The following is a 17676-nucleotide window of genomic DNA, read 5'->3' as shown; positions in this document are numbered from 1 at the left end:
AACTGGGAGATCATGCCCTGAGCCGAAGTCAGCTGCTTAACCAACTGAGCCACTCAGGCACCCCTAAGTATTTTATTTTTGATGATAAGTAGTAGGTTTTTACTAGTTCAGTCTATAAGGGAGGATCTGAAACAGGTTAAACAGTATTTTCAGAGTTGTCTACTTATTGGTAGAATTAGAATAATTAGTTATAAAACAAGATAAAACAAACTAAATATGGCTTTTGAGAAATGTCCACATTTTATTCAGATGAATTAGATTATTTGACATTTTATTACTTGATGTCTTTCTAAGAAGTTACATATATTTGTGGGCTTATGCTTTTCCTTTCTTGTAAATGTGTGTTTTTTTTTTTAACTTCTAAGAATTTTATGAATGCGGTATTATTTGAGTGACCCCTGAACTATTCGCTTTTAGGTCCTGTCTTTCAAGGACATGCCTCCTATTTCAACTTCATTTCTGGTATATGGCAGATTTGGGGGAGGTTAGTGGCTAGGTTTTGGTGCCATTTATGTAGCCTTTAAAGAATATCAGATGCCTGGTTGCCAATATTTGAGATCTTACTTGATTTTTGAGATCATTTCAGTTTCTTGCTGGTGAGGGGCCAGTTTGAATCATTCATTTGAATTCATCTACCATTTTTCTCATTAACAAGTTACATAGATCTATTTGGTGATTTCTTAATGTAATTGTTCATTTTACCTCTTTAACGAATTTTATGAAAATTAGGTCATTTTTAGATAAGATGTTACGGCTAAGCTTCCTTGTCTCTTTAACTCATACATGATGAGCTTTGCACAGTGAAATGGTGAACATTTCACAAAGGCCTTTTGGATAAGGCATGTCTACATGCTGAAGGGGAAAGCTGTTATGGACCATAACTTTTATACAAACTGATCAGCTGCCATCTGTGTACAAAGCACTGTGATCAGCAGAGACCTGTTTGTGCCTCTGTGTAGACTGATAGCAGCAGATCAATTTAGCTGAGCTGTTCTGTAGCAGTTGGGTCACGAGGACATAGACACTACCAAAGTGTAGTCATCATCACAGCACTGTCCTTTGCTGGTTTAGGTTGTGGCAAGAGAGAAAAACTGCTTGCTCTCTTCACCCCAGTACAGCTGAGGTAAGATCCACCTTTTTTCTCTTGGAGGGATAAGCAAGACCAAAAGCAGCCTCTTTCAACTTTTCCCACGTTGTTTTGGTTTAAACGTATGCTAGTTTTTTTCCCATGATAATCCCTCAAGCCAGGTATACAATTCAGCATCCCTTTGGTGGAGAGCAATGTGTATAGTACAGCTTAGATAAATTCTAATAACAAAATTGCATTGCTGAGCACATCTAAACATTTGACCTTGGAGACTCATAGGAGAGCAGACATTGCAGATTTCCCTACTTGCCCTTGACTTACAAGAGGGTAGATAATGAATTAATAGAAATTGATAAAAGAGCATCTGTCAGGCAGCCGCTGAGGTCATGAGGCTGGTATGCGGAAACAGTGCCCATACAACATGCGTAACACATAACTGCAGCCAGGAGGGGTGGGTGGGTCATTGAAGCAGGAAATTAGCCTTCAGAAGGAATGTTGGCTTTCTGCACGAGCTACAGCCGCATGGACTCACTGAGAGAAAACACACAGGGAAATGGGGAGTGCTCATTGCCGCAGAGAAAAGAGCTCAGATAGAAGGTGGCAGTGCTATTCCTGTTATTGGTGCTTCAAAGATTTTGAAGACAGTGCAGGTTAGATTTTTTGTTCTTAAAGGAATTAAATGTTAATAGTGTAAATACCAAATGTTTAGTACTTCTCCCATAGTTAAATAGACAACAGGCTACTGAGGAATGAACAGAGAGGAGAAAACACAGCTTATGAGGCCTTCGCTTGTAATTTTTTTCTCGTGCTCTCTTTTAAGCAAAGGTTAAATGTTGAGATTCGTGGTGGAGCAACCCACCTCTGTTAATTTGTGCAGGGTGATGATTGTTAGAAAATTTATTTCTAAATGAGCCTTGAAAGAAATTGAGAGACTCGTAAGTGTGTAGTTTTCTCAAATAGTTACTTCTGAAATAGGATCTTGTTAAAGGCCATGCTTTAGAAACAGTTGGTAATTTACACACACATGTAACTTATATGTAGTATACTTGGTGTGTGTATGCTTTTGTTTTAAATACTTGTAACCTTTTTTTTCCCTTTTGGTTAAACTAATGAGCGAGGACAATATTTTAAAAGCTGAAATGCATTTTTATGGTAATTTTTCAGATCATGTTCCTTTTATACTTACATCAAAATTTACTCTTGTTATTCTACTGATTGAGAATGGGATAGACGGCATCAGCAGTTACTTGTTAGATTTTTTTCCCCTCTAAAGTTAATTGCTATCCTTCTATTTAAAGGCAGTGTCATATGAATACACACACACACATATATATAACACACATATATAACACACACACATATATGTGTGTGTGGTATATATATGTAATGTGTGTGTGTTATATATGTGTGTACACACGCACACACACATATATATTTGGTGAGCCCTAAATAAGTAGATTGATTTTGATTTAGGAGCATCAGTTCAGTCATTTTATTTAGATTCTTAAGGAGAAAAGTGACATTTAGTAACTACTTATCATTGTCCAGAAATAAGGTATGAAAAATTGGTGTTTTTAAAGTTTTACATTTTAAATCATTTTATAAATTGGGAATGCCCACCAGCATAATCTCAGTTTGATTGCTGTGTATTCCCTCACTGGGTATAGCCTGACATGAACAAGTTTACATTCCAATACTGAGGAATTGCATTCCACTGGGTAGTTCTGACGTACAACAAGAATGTGGAGGCCCATACAAAGGGCAAGTTTGGGGACACTGATAGAAGCAGCTTCTGTGTTCAGCAACTGCCTTTCGTGGAAACTTACACTGGTGTAAAGTACTCTTGACTCAACTTGGGTGGGGAAAATGTGGTCACAGAAAGTTAGGACAGGACAGCCGTACCAGAGAAAGATCCTGCAGTACCCTGCCTGGGGTATCATTACCAAAGGTATTTATGAAAACTAGGTAAGACTTTATATTTTCAAACATTTGTGCTTTCTTATTGTGGGTCTTGAACTTGAAAGACAGTTTATCAAGCTATTAAAATTGTGTCTATTTTACGTTATGTAGAAGACTAATTGATTTTAGTAATTTTTGTCTGAATATTTTTAGTACTATAAAGTCATTGCATTTTGCACCTGTAAGAAATATTGAAGTTAGCTTACTTCAATTTTACAACAATTTGTAATTCTTCATTTTAAATTTTTTCTGTACAAAAACTTAATGAGGATGAAAATCTGGATTGTTAAATGGTTTTTGGAACAACCATTCCTAAATTAATTGTACTTAGGGAATATGAGCATTTAGGAATAACCTTGTTATGCTATACGTGGTCTTTATAGCAATCATTTGTGTGAATTTAACATTTTTTTTTTATAGCTCAGAGAACCAATATATCGACCAAAAGTAAACCTGCGTTACTTTTAGTTGTCTTTTATAGTTGTTTAATGTAAGATTATAAGGACATTCTGAAATTACATTGAGGTTAATAGTTGAAAGCCAAACTGTACAGTGTATTTATACAGAACAGTTTTAGAAGGATTTAAAATAGGCTCTAGTAATTAAATTTTCTTACGATGTAGAATGAGAAAACTGTCAGCATTCTTAAACCACATACAGCATACTTCTTCATGTCTCCCTATCTCTTTCTGACTTTATAGCCTCTTGTGAAAGGCTGGTTGGTATCTAGTATAGAAAGGGCGAACAAGTTTTTAAATATTCAGGCCCAGTCTCATTGATAACTGTTACCTACATCTTTCTTGCTTTTGAAAATTATTATACATATGTATTTGTATTTATGTGTTTATATAGAAAGACTGAAATTATTAAAAGAGAGGAATTATTTTTTTAAAATAATTTTAATTCAAGGTTTAAAATAAGCAATGTCACTTTAAAAATTAAGAAGTTTAAACTTCAAAAATACCATTGTTTATCATGGCATGTGGTATTATGAGTGCCATTTCAAAGAAGCAGATGTTCTACTAGTTGAAGTTCTGGCAGCAACTGCCTGGAGAAGCTTGGTTTTTATAGATTTGACATTCAGATCTTGGCCTATTCCAGGGGTAACCCTCAAGCTCTTGATGGTCATTTGTAATTTTGCTGAATTTGAATTGCCTTCTGAATTACAAAAGCCGATTTGTCTTTTTCACTCAACTAGGCAGTGAGTGAGCCTAGCCAATCTCTGAGAATCTATCTTGTAATCACCTTCTGCTCTCCACTTGTCATTGGGTTTATGCTTTATGGGTAAATATGATACAGTATGGCAATATTCCTTAGGAGGTCTGGGAGTTATTCCTCATAAATGGCAAGCTTACCAAAGACTAGAGTTTATGTTATTGAATGTGGAAGAGGGCTATAGCAGAAAGTAAGAGAAAGGGCAAGGTCAGTGAAGTATGACAGAATCCTGTATTATGGAATCTGCTTGTGATTTCAGGCATCTCATTTAACCTTCCCTTAGATAGGTTGGCTTAGTTTCTTCAATTGTGAAATAAAAATGGAACTAGAGAGGCAGTTCTTACGGGGTGAGTAGGAATGCATTGGTCACATGTATTATCACCTGAGGGCTCTATATAAAATACAAATGTTTGAGGACCTTTGAATGTAGTACCTTGGATTATGACTGAAGAAAAAAATGCCAAGAAACCCTGTACTATAGGATTTTCTAAGTTTTGTTTTTTTGTTTTTGTTTTTTTAATCTCTGAAATTCTATAAATCTATTTTGGTTTTGATGTACCATTGTAGGAAGCAAATATGACAGTCTTTTTATTAAACTCATGGTACTCACTCTTCTGTCTGTATTCACAACTTCCCTGTGACTCATCTTTTGCAGAAGATACATAAATTCTTACATGCAAACTATATAAGAACAGGGGCTTATATTTAGTGAGTGTTTTATAAGCTCTGTATTGATCACAAAGTTTATTTTGATTCTGCTATATGGGTCCAGTGAGTATTTGGAAGAGGAATAGGAAGCCGAATTGTGGAGATGGGGCTGGGGTGGCAGTACCCTCAAATTTATGGCTAGCAGTAAAATAAAAATAGGGTTAATGCTGGATGAAAGAAGAATGTAGGTAGTACAACTGACTCTTCAGAAATATTTCAGTGACACTTATTTGCCTTCTCCCCATTTCTTCCTAGTTCCACTTTCACCCACAACTTCTCTCACTTCATTGCTAATTAATGTAGAAAAGAGGTCAGTCCCAGGCCTGTCATTGGTATAATTCGGTCATCATAGTTAACTCTTTCTTTGTCTCTAAGATTTGCTATTATGTGATCAAAGTGGTATCTCTGCATTTTCTTATTCAAGTCCCAAATTTTTGCCAAGAAACCCAACCTTTTTATCCTTACATAAAATATGCCATTTGTTTGTTTGTTTGTTTGTTTGTTTATAATCTCTACATCCAACATGGGGCTTGAACTCACAACCCCAAGATCAAGAGTTAGATGTTCCTCTGAGCCAGCGAGGCACCCCAGCTATTTTAACTATTTAAGGTGTATGACTCAATGGCATTAATTACAATCATACTTGTGCAACTGTCACCACTACCTGTTTCCAAAATTTATGTTCCATAGCTCTGAACAGAACCTCTGTAACCATTAAGCATTCCTACACCCCCCAATAATCTATAGTCCACTTTCTGTCCTTATGAATTTTCCTGTTCTATATATTTCATATAAGTAGAATCTTACAGTATATGTCATTTTGTGACTGGTTTGTTGCACTTAGCATGATACTTTCAAGGCTTATGCAGGCTGCAGCATGTATCACAACTTCAGTCCTTTTAATGGCTGAATAATATTTCATCGCATGTGTTTATCACGTTTTGTTTACATATGTTTAATATGTTGATGAACATTTATGTTGTTTATACCTTTTGGCTATTGTGAATAATGCTTTAGTGAACTTGAATGTACACATATCTGTTTGAGTCCTTGTTTTCAGTACTTTTGAGTGTTTATCTAGGAGTGGAATTGCTGGGTCATATGGTAATTCTCTGTTTAGCTTTTTGAGGAAGCACCAAACTGTTCCACAGGGACTGTACCACTTTATACTCCTACCAGAAAAATATAAGAGTTCCAAGTTCTCTGAATCCTCTTTAAAACTTGCTATTTTTTTTTAAAATTATAACCATATTAGTATCTCATTCACATCTATCATCAGGTGTGAATTGGTATCTCATTGTGGTTTTGATTTGCTTTTCTTTAATGATTCAGGATGTTGATCAGCTTTTCATGTGTTTATTGGCCATGTGTATACCTTCTTGGAAAAATGTCTAGTCAGGTACTTTGCTCATTTTTTAATTAGGCAAATTTAATTTTTTAATTTGTCTTTGTTGTTGAGTTGTAGAGGTTCTTTATATATTCTGTATATTAAACACTTCTCAAATGTATTGTTGCAAATACTTCCTCCCATTCTGTAGATTGTCTTTTCAGCTTCTCGATAATGTCCTTTGATGCACACAAGTTTTTAATTTTCCTTTTGCTGCTTGTGCTTTTAGTGTCATATTTAAGAATCCATTGTCAAACCATAAAACAGACTCTTAACTATAGAGAACAAACTCCCGGTTGCTAGAGGAGAGGTGGGCAGGGGGATGTGTTAAATAGGTGATGGGTATTTAGGAGGGTTGTGATGAGCACTGTATGTATGTTTAAGTGATGATCACTAAATCCTACACCTGAAATTACTACTACACTGTATGTTAACTGACTGGAATTTAAATAAAAACTTGGAAGTAAAAAAAAAAAAAAATCCATTGCCAGATCCAATGTCATGAAGATTTATCCCAGTTTTTTTTTTTTTTTTTTTTCTAAGAGTTTTGTGGTGTGGGCTTTTTAAATTTAGGTCAGTGATCCATTTTCAGTTAATTTTTATATGTGGTGAGAGGTATGGGTTCAACTTCTTTTTTTCTATGTGGAAATACAGTTGTCCCAGCACATTTGTTGAAGGGACTGTTCTTCCCTCATTGACTGAGCTTGGTACCCTTGTCAGTATCGGTTAGCTATAGATATATGGGTTTATTTCTGGACTCTCAATTTTGTTTCATTGGTTTATTCGTCTGCACTTCAGCCAGTACCACACTATTTTGATAACTATAGCTTTGGTGTAAGTTTTCAGATCAAAAGTGTGAGTCCTCCAACTTTGTTCTTTTTCAAGTCTGTTTTGGCTAAGTAGGCCCGTTGCAATTTTATTTGCAAGAATTTGAAGATTGGCTTTTGGGATTTTGATAGGGATTGCATTGAATCTATAGATTGCTTTGTGTAGTCTCTTATAAGACTTAATAATTAATAACAAAAAAAGAATGCATTTGATAGGACTAATTGTCCATTTCTGCAGTGGTACCAAGAAGCATTTGGAGCAGAATACAGTCACATAGCTTTGAAATAATCCTTAACGATTTATGACTTTTCTTTCTTTCTTCCCTCCCTTCCCTTCCCTTCCCCTCTCCTTCACTCTTTCTTTTAAATTTCTTACTTTTCTTGAAACCCTTAAGGATTATAGGTATATTTTTTAAGTTGCCCATGTTCTTATTTAATTTGTATCATTTATAAATTTTCTTAAATCATAATTTTATAAACATTTAAGTTTCCAACTTTCAGCTGCTATTAGTAAGACTGAAGAAGTGTTTAAATTTGTGCCTCTGATCTTACAAAAAGTCCTTTGGAATTCCTTAGTTTTTTTGTTGGGAACTTTTCAGTTCTGTGTTTTTCCCCTTAGAAACTTTGCTAGGAGAATGCTATATCATAGGTTTTACATGGTTTGCTATAAGAGTAGGTATAGTAATTTCCATTTTTAAAAATTACTTCCTAGTGTATTCATCATTTTGAGGTTTTTGTGTACTATTTGTTATTTATTATGTTAGTACTTACTGTGCTAATGCTTTAAAGATGTCTAGATTTCATGTATGTCTTTTAACTAAAACATGAGAACCCCTTGTTGTTTAATGTCATATTAAATGGTGTATGCATTTGATCTGTTTTCACAAAGGATATTTCATTGTATAGAGTGGATCCTCTGATTACTGCTTTCTTGCACTCACATAAAACTAAAAGATGAAATGTCTTGTACTTTATTCTTACTGACTTTGTTTTGTGCTTTACTGTCTAAACATCTATGTCATTTGCATGCCTGCAGATTTCTCTCCATTTCTTTCCATTAAATCATCTAAAATATTTTAAAGAACTGATCTCAATATCATCTAGCGTGGAGCTTATATGTTGCTATCTGGTGTCCTTTTTTAGCTCTATACTTATGTTTCAGAACTGAGTTTATATTTATTTATTTATTTATTTATTTATTTATTTATTTATTTATACATTTATTTCTGAGAGACAGAGATAAGCGTGAGTGGGGGAGGGGCAGAGAGAGAGGGAGACAGAATCCGAAGCAGGCTCCAGGCTCTGAGCTGTCAACACAGAGCCTGTTGCGGGGCCTGAACCCACGAACCGTGAGACCACGAGACCATGACCTGAGCTGAAGTCGTACGCTTAACCGACTGAGCCACCCAGGCGCCTCTATTTTTATTTTTTTAATGTTTATTTATTTTTGAGAGAAAGAGTGAGTGAAAGAGTGTGTGAATAGAGGAAGGGCAGAGAGAGAGATGGAGACACAGAATCTGAAGCAGGGTCTAGGCTCTGAGCTGTCAGCACAGAGCCCAATGTGGGGCTCTATCCCACAAACCGCGAGATCATGACCTGAGCCGAAGTCAGCCGTTCAACTGACTGAGCCACCCAGGCACCCCCAGAACTGGGTTTTTAAAACAGTGTGTAGAACATGGTCCAAGATTTTTTAAAAACTTAGTAAATAATGATATTTATTTACTTTTGTTTACATATTTATTGTTTCAAAGTATCACAGAGGAAAAGCGAATGTATTTTGTGGACTTAATTTCTAGCTAGCATTTTCCAGTACTTTGTTCATCCTAACTTATAGCTTCTGGTCTGTAAGCAAAGAGTAAGTCATCTTTGCATTAGAGACAAGAGGTCTAGTCATTAGGCCTAGTATGTGCATTCATGACCTACTATTTGGCTCTTTTGAGGTTATTGTACTTCTAGGTTGTTGGCCGGGTTTGAAATCATAGATTGTTGGATGAATGAAATAATATATTCTCCTTTGCTAGAATGTGTTCTGTGTGCATTTGCCTTCTCTGCTGAGTGTATTCAAGGAATTACCTGAGGGCGAGTGTTATTTTTCCTGCAGTTCACGTATTTGTGATGGTCAGTAGAACTTGAGTCTTCTGTGGCTGCAAAGGGAGTTTCATCAGATTCTGGTGTATCTCTTTTCCCAAAAGACTCTTATGGAGATATTTTTGAATAGCACATTTTAGGGGATGCAAACTTTTCATCTCCGAAGTAATAGTGTTTGTGCAAGTGAATATGTGATTGTTGTCCTACCATAAAATTCTATTGAGCTAATGACTACTTTGTACAAGGATTTACACCTTTAATTCTGAAGTAGGGAGAGTTGTTGGTACAGAATTAGGCATAGAATAGTGACTACCATATTGTTTGTGTAGACATTACCCCTTTTGTTGCTGAAATTTGTAAGCAATTCTAACAGGTTTTTATTTTTATTGAATATTATATACACGTTGCATCCATTCTAAACATTTTTTTTTTTACTATTTGAAATTTTAAAACAGGAAAATCATTCAATCATTATGTTTCTAAAACATTATTATTATGTTGTCCAGTGCTATAATTTAATAAAATAGAATAAAAATTAGAGTTACAATAGAGAACAAACTGACAGTTACCAGAGGGGGGGTGGGTTGGGGGATGGAGGAAATGGATGATAGGGACCAAGAAGGGCACTTGTGATGAGTGCTGGGTGATATATGGAAGCAGTGAATCACTATATTGTATATCCGAAACTAATATGACACTGTATGTTAACTAGCTGGAATTTAAATAAAAACCTAAAAAAAAGAGTTATGTAGTTGTGAGTTTCTTTAGATTTTAATGTTATTTTATTTAGAAATACACCTTAAACATATAATATATATTTTTACCTAGTCATGTAACAGGATTAAATGGGTGAAGATGGCATAAAACCTGCTACATATTTTACTAACATGTTAAGATTATTTTTTCATTTGTAGTGTATCATTAAATTATAAAGTTCATTGTAAAAAAATTAAACTGCAATCAGGTAGTTCAGAAACCAGAAAGAAATTTTTGTGTGTACTGAAGATTTTATGTCATTTTAGTGGTATTTAATTGTAAACTAAGGTAAGAATATTTAAAGATTTGGTCATTTTAATTGCACGAGAAGTAATATTCTAGATGGGTTTATTATATTTTCTTGCTAGTTTTTCCACTTTAAAAAAAGCACTCTAATATGAATGTTTGTGTATGTGTGCATGAATGTACATGTGAATATTTAAATAATTTTTTCATATATATGCCACATATAGTTCTGTTTTTGATTTTTTAAGAAACAGGATTAGTTGCTTGATAAAAAAGTTCTTTGGAAGAATTTTTTTTTTCTCAAAGATAAGCTATTAAAAATGTTTATTAAAAATGTCAATTGGAGGGAGGGGAGAATTTTGTAGTAGTAAATGGGTAGGAGTAGATGGTATATTAGAACAAGTCAGGACTACCTAGCTTCACCAGGATTTTCTCCTCATGGTTCTAGTGTGAATATAGCTATGGCAGAATCACCTGCTGCAATGTTCAGGTGGGAGTTGTCACAGATAAGGCAAAGGTGCTATATCTGAGTTCGCTAGTGAAAAGTTTTCAGGAGAAATGGGCTTGTGATATGCACATCCACTTGAATTAAGGAAAAAATCTTAAGTGGAATACCTTGTCCTTACACTTATTTCGAATAAGTTGATTTGAAAATGTAGAAAAATTTAATATAGTTTTTAGGTAAAAGAAATTCTTAACTAAGTCAATTAAATTACAGAAGAAAATTTATATGCATTTTATACTTTGTATATTTTTATAGTTTGCCATTGATTCAGTTCCCATTAGAATGTTAGAATATTCTAAATTTTCACCTAGCTGGGAATAACTTGAAACAGCCTAACATACAGACATCTGGGTGGCTCAGTTGGTTAATTGTCCGACTCTTGGTTTCAGCTCAGGTCAGGATCCCACAGTTTGTGGGTTCAAGCCCCATGTTGGGTTCTGCACTGCCGCTGTTGGTGGGGAGCCTACTTGGGATTCTCTGTCTCCTCTCCCTGCCCCTCCCTGGCTCACGTACACACGATCTCTCTCCCCCCCCCCCCCCAAAATAAATAAATAAACTTAAAAAAAAAAAGTAAAACAAGCTAATATAAAACACATTCATACTGGTTTTCTTTTACTTACATTATTAATCTGGAAACATGATATTGGAATTTTTCAGAAAAATATATGTCTGAAATTTAAGAATTTGAATGGTTCCTGTTATTCTGTATAAATAATGATGAAAGAGTTTCCCTTTCTCCAGTGGTTGTTTTTGTTTTTATTATTTTATTTTATTTTTATTTATTTGGAGAGTTGGCCTAAATTTTCAATTTATATTTCATAAATCTTTTTTTTTTTCTTCCTAGTTTTGGCAAGCGTTCTGCAGGAAGCTTTAGGCGTGGCTGTGAATGCATTGTTTTAGAGCCTTCTGAAATGATTGTGGTAAGAATACTTCTGTGAAGACTTTTTTCTCCTAAAAAAATTATAAAAATAAAAACACTTTTGCACAGTACTTATAATCGTGTATTATAGATTTTATAACTTTAGATATATTTATTCCATAATTTTTATTATGAATCTGAGTTCATAGTCATAATATTGTAATTATTTATAAGATTCAATGAAATGAAAAAGATAGAAGACTCAAAAGGGGCAAGTACCTAAATGTTTTGTGCTTGAACTTTTGTTAAATCAATCTGTGATAATGCCATTTTACTTAAATTTGGGAATGATCTTTGAATTACAGGATTTTAGCTCTCTAAATATTAATTGGAATGAGTAAGATACTTCAAATGAATCATAGTAATATGTATTCAGGCAACAGTTAGGATAAGGAAACCAATTCCTGTTTTTTATACATGTCTTACAGTCTATATGTATATATTTTAAACTTTCTTTTTTGAGAGAGAGTGCATGAGCAGAAGAGAGGGGTGGAGAGAGAGAGAGAGTGAGAAAGAATCTTAAGGAGGCTCCACCCCGGTGTGGAGTCTGATGTGGGGCTTGATCTCACGATGGTGCGATCATGACCTGAGCCAAAATCAAGAGTCAGACACTTAACCAACTGAGCCATCCAGGTATCCTGGTCAATATATTTTTTAAATCCTGCAATTCAGTTAAAAAGAGAAATAAAGACCTCAACAGAGTATTTAACCAGTGTACTAGTCCCCCAGTTTTCTGGCCTAATATAGAAGATGATGGAAGCTTTTTATTCACATTTAATACAGTATTTGGTAGAAGGCCATAAGTCTATTTTCAGAGAAGATTTGGGATTTTCCCCTATGATGTAGGAGAGGAATTCATCAGAATGAAAACTTCCTTGTCCAAGGGAGTGAAAATCTTTGGTAAAATTTCACAAAATTTACTCTTAAGTAAGAAAGTAACATGGTGGTTAAGTAAAGATTTAGGACTAGAAAATGTGGGTAGTTACATAGGACTTTCCAGCAACAGGTCTTGGAAAGCATTTTAGGTATTTCTTACAGATTTTGGCCTCTGTAAGTGCTATTTTGTGTTTCTCTGTGGGACTTTTGATATTTAAAATCGTATACTTGCCAATATTATACAAACTACTGGGTTTGCTAGTGGGAGAATAGTCTTAGAATCTTACTATGCCTTGATTGTGAGCAATCACACTTTCATTATATAAGTATGAGGAGGATTGACCTAAAGTAACTTTTATTCTGGTTGGTCCATTCATCAGTTTCTAAAATGTTGAAAATGAGGAATTTTTTTTTTTTAAATAACACTATTTATAAAAAAAAGAAACTGAATTCACAGATTGAAAGTAGGAAGAGAAACCCTAGTAACCTACCAAAGCCGTTCTGCTAGCAGTCCAGCTTGAGTCATTTGGGATTTGGGGGTTTTTACAGATTTACTCATATACACCAGAGTTAAGACAATGGGGCCGTTGCTTTCATAATGCGAGGTAATGTATCCTGTGAGTTCTTTCACTAATAAATCACTACAAAGATTACTGAAAATATCCTTCCCTTTAAACTGCAGGAAATTCAACAGTTACTCATATTGCCCTAAGTGGAACTGAAAATGCTTCTTCATAAAAGAAAAGTTACTCAAAACCAATTAGTTCCAGAGAAGTTCAAAAACGCTTAGTCTGTAAAGATAGTTTGTCTACAAATGTCTTTGCAAAATGAATGAATATGGACTTATCTGTAAGTTTTATTCTGTGTCTAATCTTAATATGGAATGTTGTATTTGAGGAAATAAATTTTTGTTTTGTTTTTTTTTTTTCAGGTGGACTATATGGATGAAAATGAAGAGTATTTTCAGCGTCAAGCTTCTCATCGACAATCTCGAAGGAGATTTAGAAAAATCAACCAGAAAGGTGAAAGACAAACAATTATTGACACTGTGGATCCTTATCCTGTGGGCAAACCACCTTTGCCTCGAGGCTATCATACGGTAAGTTATTAAAGTATAATATTTTTATTTATCTTTAGTTTTTTTGTTGGAATTTTGTGAAAAGACATTTGCATTTTCTACTTTAGAGGAATAATTCCTTTCTGTGATATACCTATCCAAAGTGTAGGTTTTGCTAGGAACACATAGAGTATGAAGAGTTTTAAAGAGCATTGAAATAAGATATCAAAAGATATTGGCTAGTTAGCCTTTTTACTTATTAAAATGTCCTCTGAGGTTAGCTTTGTGATCAGCTATACAGTTGTAACTGGAATATCTTAAATTCTTACCTTCATCTAAAATTTTACCCCTGCTCCCAGCCCCAATAACTGGTATCAGACTTATTTTTTTTTTTAAGGGTACATATATAAAAATTAAATGTTATTTTCATAGCTTTGCATACCACTGTGAGAATATTTCCTGAGATTTTTTTGTTTTTAATATGATGAAGTGAAAGCATAATTTGAAGGGATGCTTTTAAAAATCCCAATGTAAAGATGGTCTGAAGTACTTCTGATAGTTTCAAAGATCATTTTAAATGCTGCAGCCCACTTGATCGTCATTTATTTCATAATTATTTTAGAAGCTATTTTTATGTTTGAGGAAACCTAGGCACAGATAATGAGTGATTGTGTAAGACCCCAGTATAGTCAGTTTTAAAGCTTTATGTTTCTTATTCCTTTCTTTCTGCATAACTACTCTATGCTTCTTTCCCCTGATGGCCAATCCAAAATAGTTGAGAAGATATTTTAGGATTTCTATTTTCAAAAAGCAAGTAACATGAGTTCTTACATATGTCATAATAAAGTCAAAAATGGTTTGTCTGTAGATATAATAACATTAAATGGTAGTCATTATATGTGAAATTAATTTTAAAATAAAAATGTAACAAACATAAAAAAAGATAATTGACAACTGTTTTGCATTTCTCATTGGTTTTGTTTACTTGCACTTTTTTTCTTTTTGCAAATAAGTATAAGTACAAAATACATGGGAAAATGAATATAGACTTAAAATTATATATTTAATTTTTAGTAACTTTTAGTGATAGGATATACTTTATACCTGCACTTATATGTTTTATTTCTGAGAGCTCTTTGTGTGTGGATTTTTAAGCAGTTTTGACCACCAGCTACCCGCCTACTCCTCTCACTACCCATGCACTATTTTAATTTAACATGAATTTTATAGTTGAATCATTTCATTGAGCTCATGTGGAAAGGGTAGCTTTTTGCACATCATAAAGAGAGCTTTGTTTGTCCTTTGGAGAGATTTGGTGTTAAAAAAAAAAAACCCATGAAAGGTTTTTTTGTTACCATTGTCTGTAAAAGAAGGTAGTATTTTTAGTGTTGATACAGGATCATGGAAGAAGGAAATTTGGATTAAAAATAGTTGTACATATTAATAGTTCCATATATTATAATATTTTAGTCTAGTACTAATATTGTTAATATTCTTTCTGCTTTGGAATTATTTTTCCAAATGAGATTCCATACTAAGATAGTGGGAGTGTGAATTACTTAAAATCTATTGTTAATGCTGATTGGTTTAATTTTATAGTCCTATTTTCACACTTGAGTTGGGGGGATCATTTTATAACTGTTATTCTCTTTTATTTCCGTGTGTTCCCCCTTTATGGAATACTTCATTCAATTTCCCTGCATGACTTCCCTTTTTTGATCTGTTGTATAAAAATGTGTAGGGCTTTTTATTATTACAAGATTACTTTTTTTTTTTTAATTTAATGGTTTTAAAAAAACACCATACCTGGTCAACAGATACTTTTATGAGGGCAAAGTCAGTACTATGATGAAAGTTTAACTTGATTACTAATGGATCTTGTGCTAGCTTACTAATATGTGATATGTTGGTATTAATTTTACTAAATGAGTTCAGATTGGCAACAACATGGTCATAATGGAAAATATTGGATACTTATTTTGTGTGCAAGTTGTGTTTTAATTATATTTATATAATATTTATATTTTCATCTCAATACTTGATTTTAACCTATGAAAACAACAAAATCTTGTTTGTATATATGGTGCTACAGGATAAAAAGAATGAAATGAAAGTTATTATTCTTCATTAGCCATAAGTCATATTTACTTATTCTTAACAGAAATATTTCTTTTTGAAAGAATCCTAGTATTGTGGGACTGTGGGTGAAAAGTTTATTTAGAAGATGCATGATCATACTTCACAGGTGATTTTAAATGATTTCAAATGCATTTCCAGTTGCATGGCTAAAAAACATGGAGAACATTATATGTATAGCCGATTCTGTATGGTCATACTTAACCTATATTTTAACATTATCTTCGTTTTGGCAGATGTACTATAGCATGTCTGATAATGTTCATCTTTTCCTTTCCTCCTTTATGGCACTCATTTCATTTTGGCTCAAAGGAATGCACTAAATCTCAGGTATTGTAATTTGTGTGTGGTCTCCTAATACTAACCCAAGTTTATTTGTGAGTTTGCATTGTAACTAATGAGTTTATAACATTGATGTGTTTGGCTTGGTCTTGTTCTTTTGTATTTTGCCCCGATTTAGTAAAATCTCTTAAAACGAAAGTGTCACTGGTTTAGGTGATGGTACAGGCCGCTTTATTTGTGCAGATGTAGGGATGAACTGTCCACTTTGTCCATCTTATGTCCACTTAAGTGCCACCTAATTACTTTTAAGAGCGAGTGGAAACAGTGTTCTTAACTAACATGATTTGCAAGGAAAGAAATGAAGAGAGAAACACAGGTATGGGAACTCCATTAGCAACTTACCTTTATATTTTAAGTGATGTAGGTGGAAACTTTAAATTTCAGGAATCCCAATGTAAGAGCATTGTGGGAGACCACTGGTAAAATTTTAGTCAAACAGAATAAAGGCTTAGTCAAAAAGGAAATGAGAATTTAAAATGGCTTGTGTTTTCTTATTTGCACTTTATATTTAACCAGATTTCATGCTTTATTTCATTCTATATTTTAATCAAGAGGCCTATATTAATATCTTTGCTCATTTCTTCCACGCCGGCACATGAGTAATTTATGATTGTTAGTGTTACTGTTTTGAAATTGTGGGTCAGATTGGGGGTTATCAGAGAATTTGGAGTCAAGGAAGAAAAACTGATTTACCTCTGGACACTAATTGGTTAAGGAACTAGTAAAATTTTACAATTGTGTTTTCTTACTGCACAGGAAAAAGATCATGAATAATTTAATTCACATTAGAAGAAGTCTACTGTCAATATAATATCTTTGGCTATTACAGTAACCTTGCTTGAAAGCATGAAATATTTGTATAGGTTTTCAAATTAAAATGAGGCAGTAACTTTATGTTCTGTGCAAGAAAATACATATTAAAATGCCACAGGTGTCATGACTGCTGTATGGTACTTTAGAAGCACTGCTAAATTTTAAATGATGTGGTAAATCTTAAACATTTTCATTGTTTTTAAATTTAATAAAATTTTGATCTAATTATATAAATTTTTTAAATTGCGCCAGCGTTTTGAGCTTTTGTCTGGCAAAAGTATACTCTAAAATCTAGAACTTTAATATTTCAAAAGATGCATCAGTATATAATTAATCTTTCTCTTTTTTAATATGAAAAATTACTGTTTAGTCTAATTCCCATATAGGACTAAGAATCGAATTTAAAATGTACGCTGAGTTACGATCTATAACTGATGTATACTCTTTAAAGTTAGATGTGTTGTAGTGGTTTAAAACAGATTGTAATAATTTCCTTCAGAAACATGAGTACACAAGTAGTCCATATAGGGTATTTTGAAGACATTTTTTCAAGGCAGGTGTGTGAGGTTTGCAGAGAGAATAAGCATTTTAAAATTCAGTGAGGAGGGAATATTGGAGATGGCTTTCATTAGAATTTTCTTACATTTCGATGAGTTGAGGTTGAGGCTGTATTTAAGATTGCCAGAAAATAGGATGTGGTATGAATTTTCAGTCTTAGAATGGATAAAATAATAGGCAGGGAGTAGATAAGGTTC

General features: G+C 33.6%; 1 protein-coding gene across 9 annotated transcripts in view; it reads left to right on the top strand.

Moving 5' to 3' along the window:
• The window catches only part of RAPGEF2 (Rap guanine nucleotide exchange factor 2), a 252858-nt gene that overhangs the window by 123082 nt on the left and 112100 nt on the right, over nucleotides 1-17676 (top strand). For 8 of the 9 annotated variants that reach the window (XM_042935155.1, XM_042935159.1, XM_042935162.1 and 5 more), the window contains 3 exons: nucleotides 11623-11698; nucleotides 13505-13672; nucleotides 16079-16096. In XM_042935155.1, coding sequence (XP_042791089.1) covers nucleotides 11623-11698; nucleotides 13505-13672; nucleotides 16079-16096 — 262 coding nt within the window. The remainder of the gene's footprint in view (nucleotides 1-11622; nucleotides 11699-13504; nucleotides 13673-16078; nucleotides 16097-17676) is intronic. The other variant, XM_042935161.1, reaches the window with a different exon arrangement.

Source organism: Panthera leo, chromosome B1 (assembly GCF_018350215.1).
Source record: "Panthera leo isolate Ple1 chromosome B1, P.leo_Ple1_pat1.1, whole genome shotgun sequence".
Classification (NCBI taxonomy): Eukaryota; Metazoa; Chordata; class Mammalia; order Carnivora; family Felidae; genus Panthera; species Panthera leo.
The sequence above is the reverse complement of the archived record's forward strand: the minus strand, read 5'-3'. Positions and strand labels throughout refer to the sequence as shown.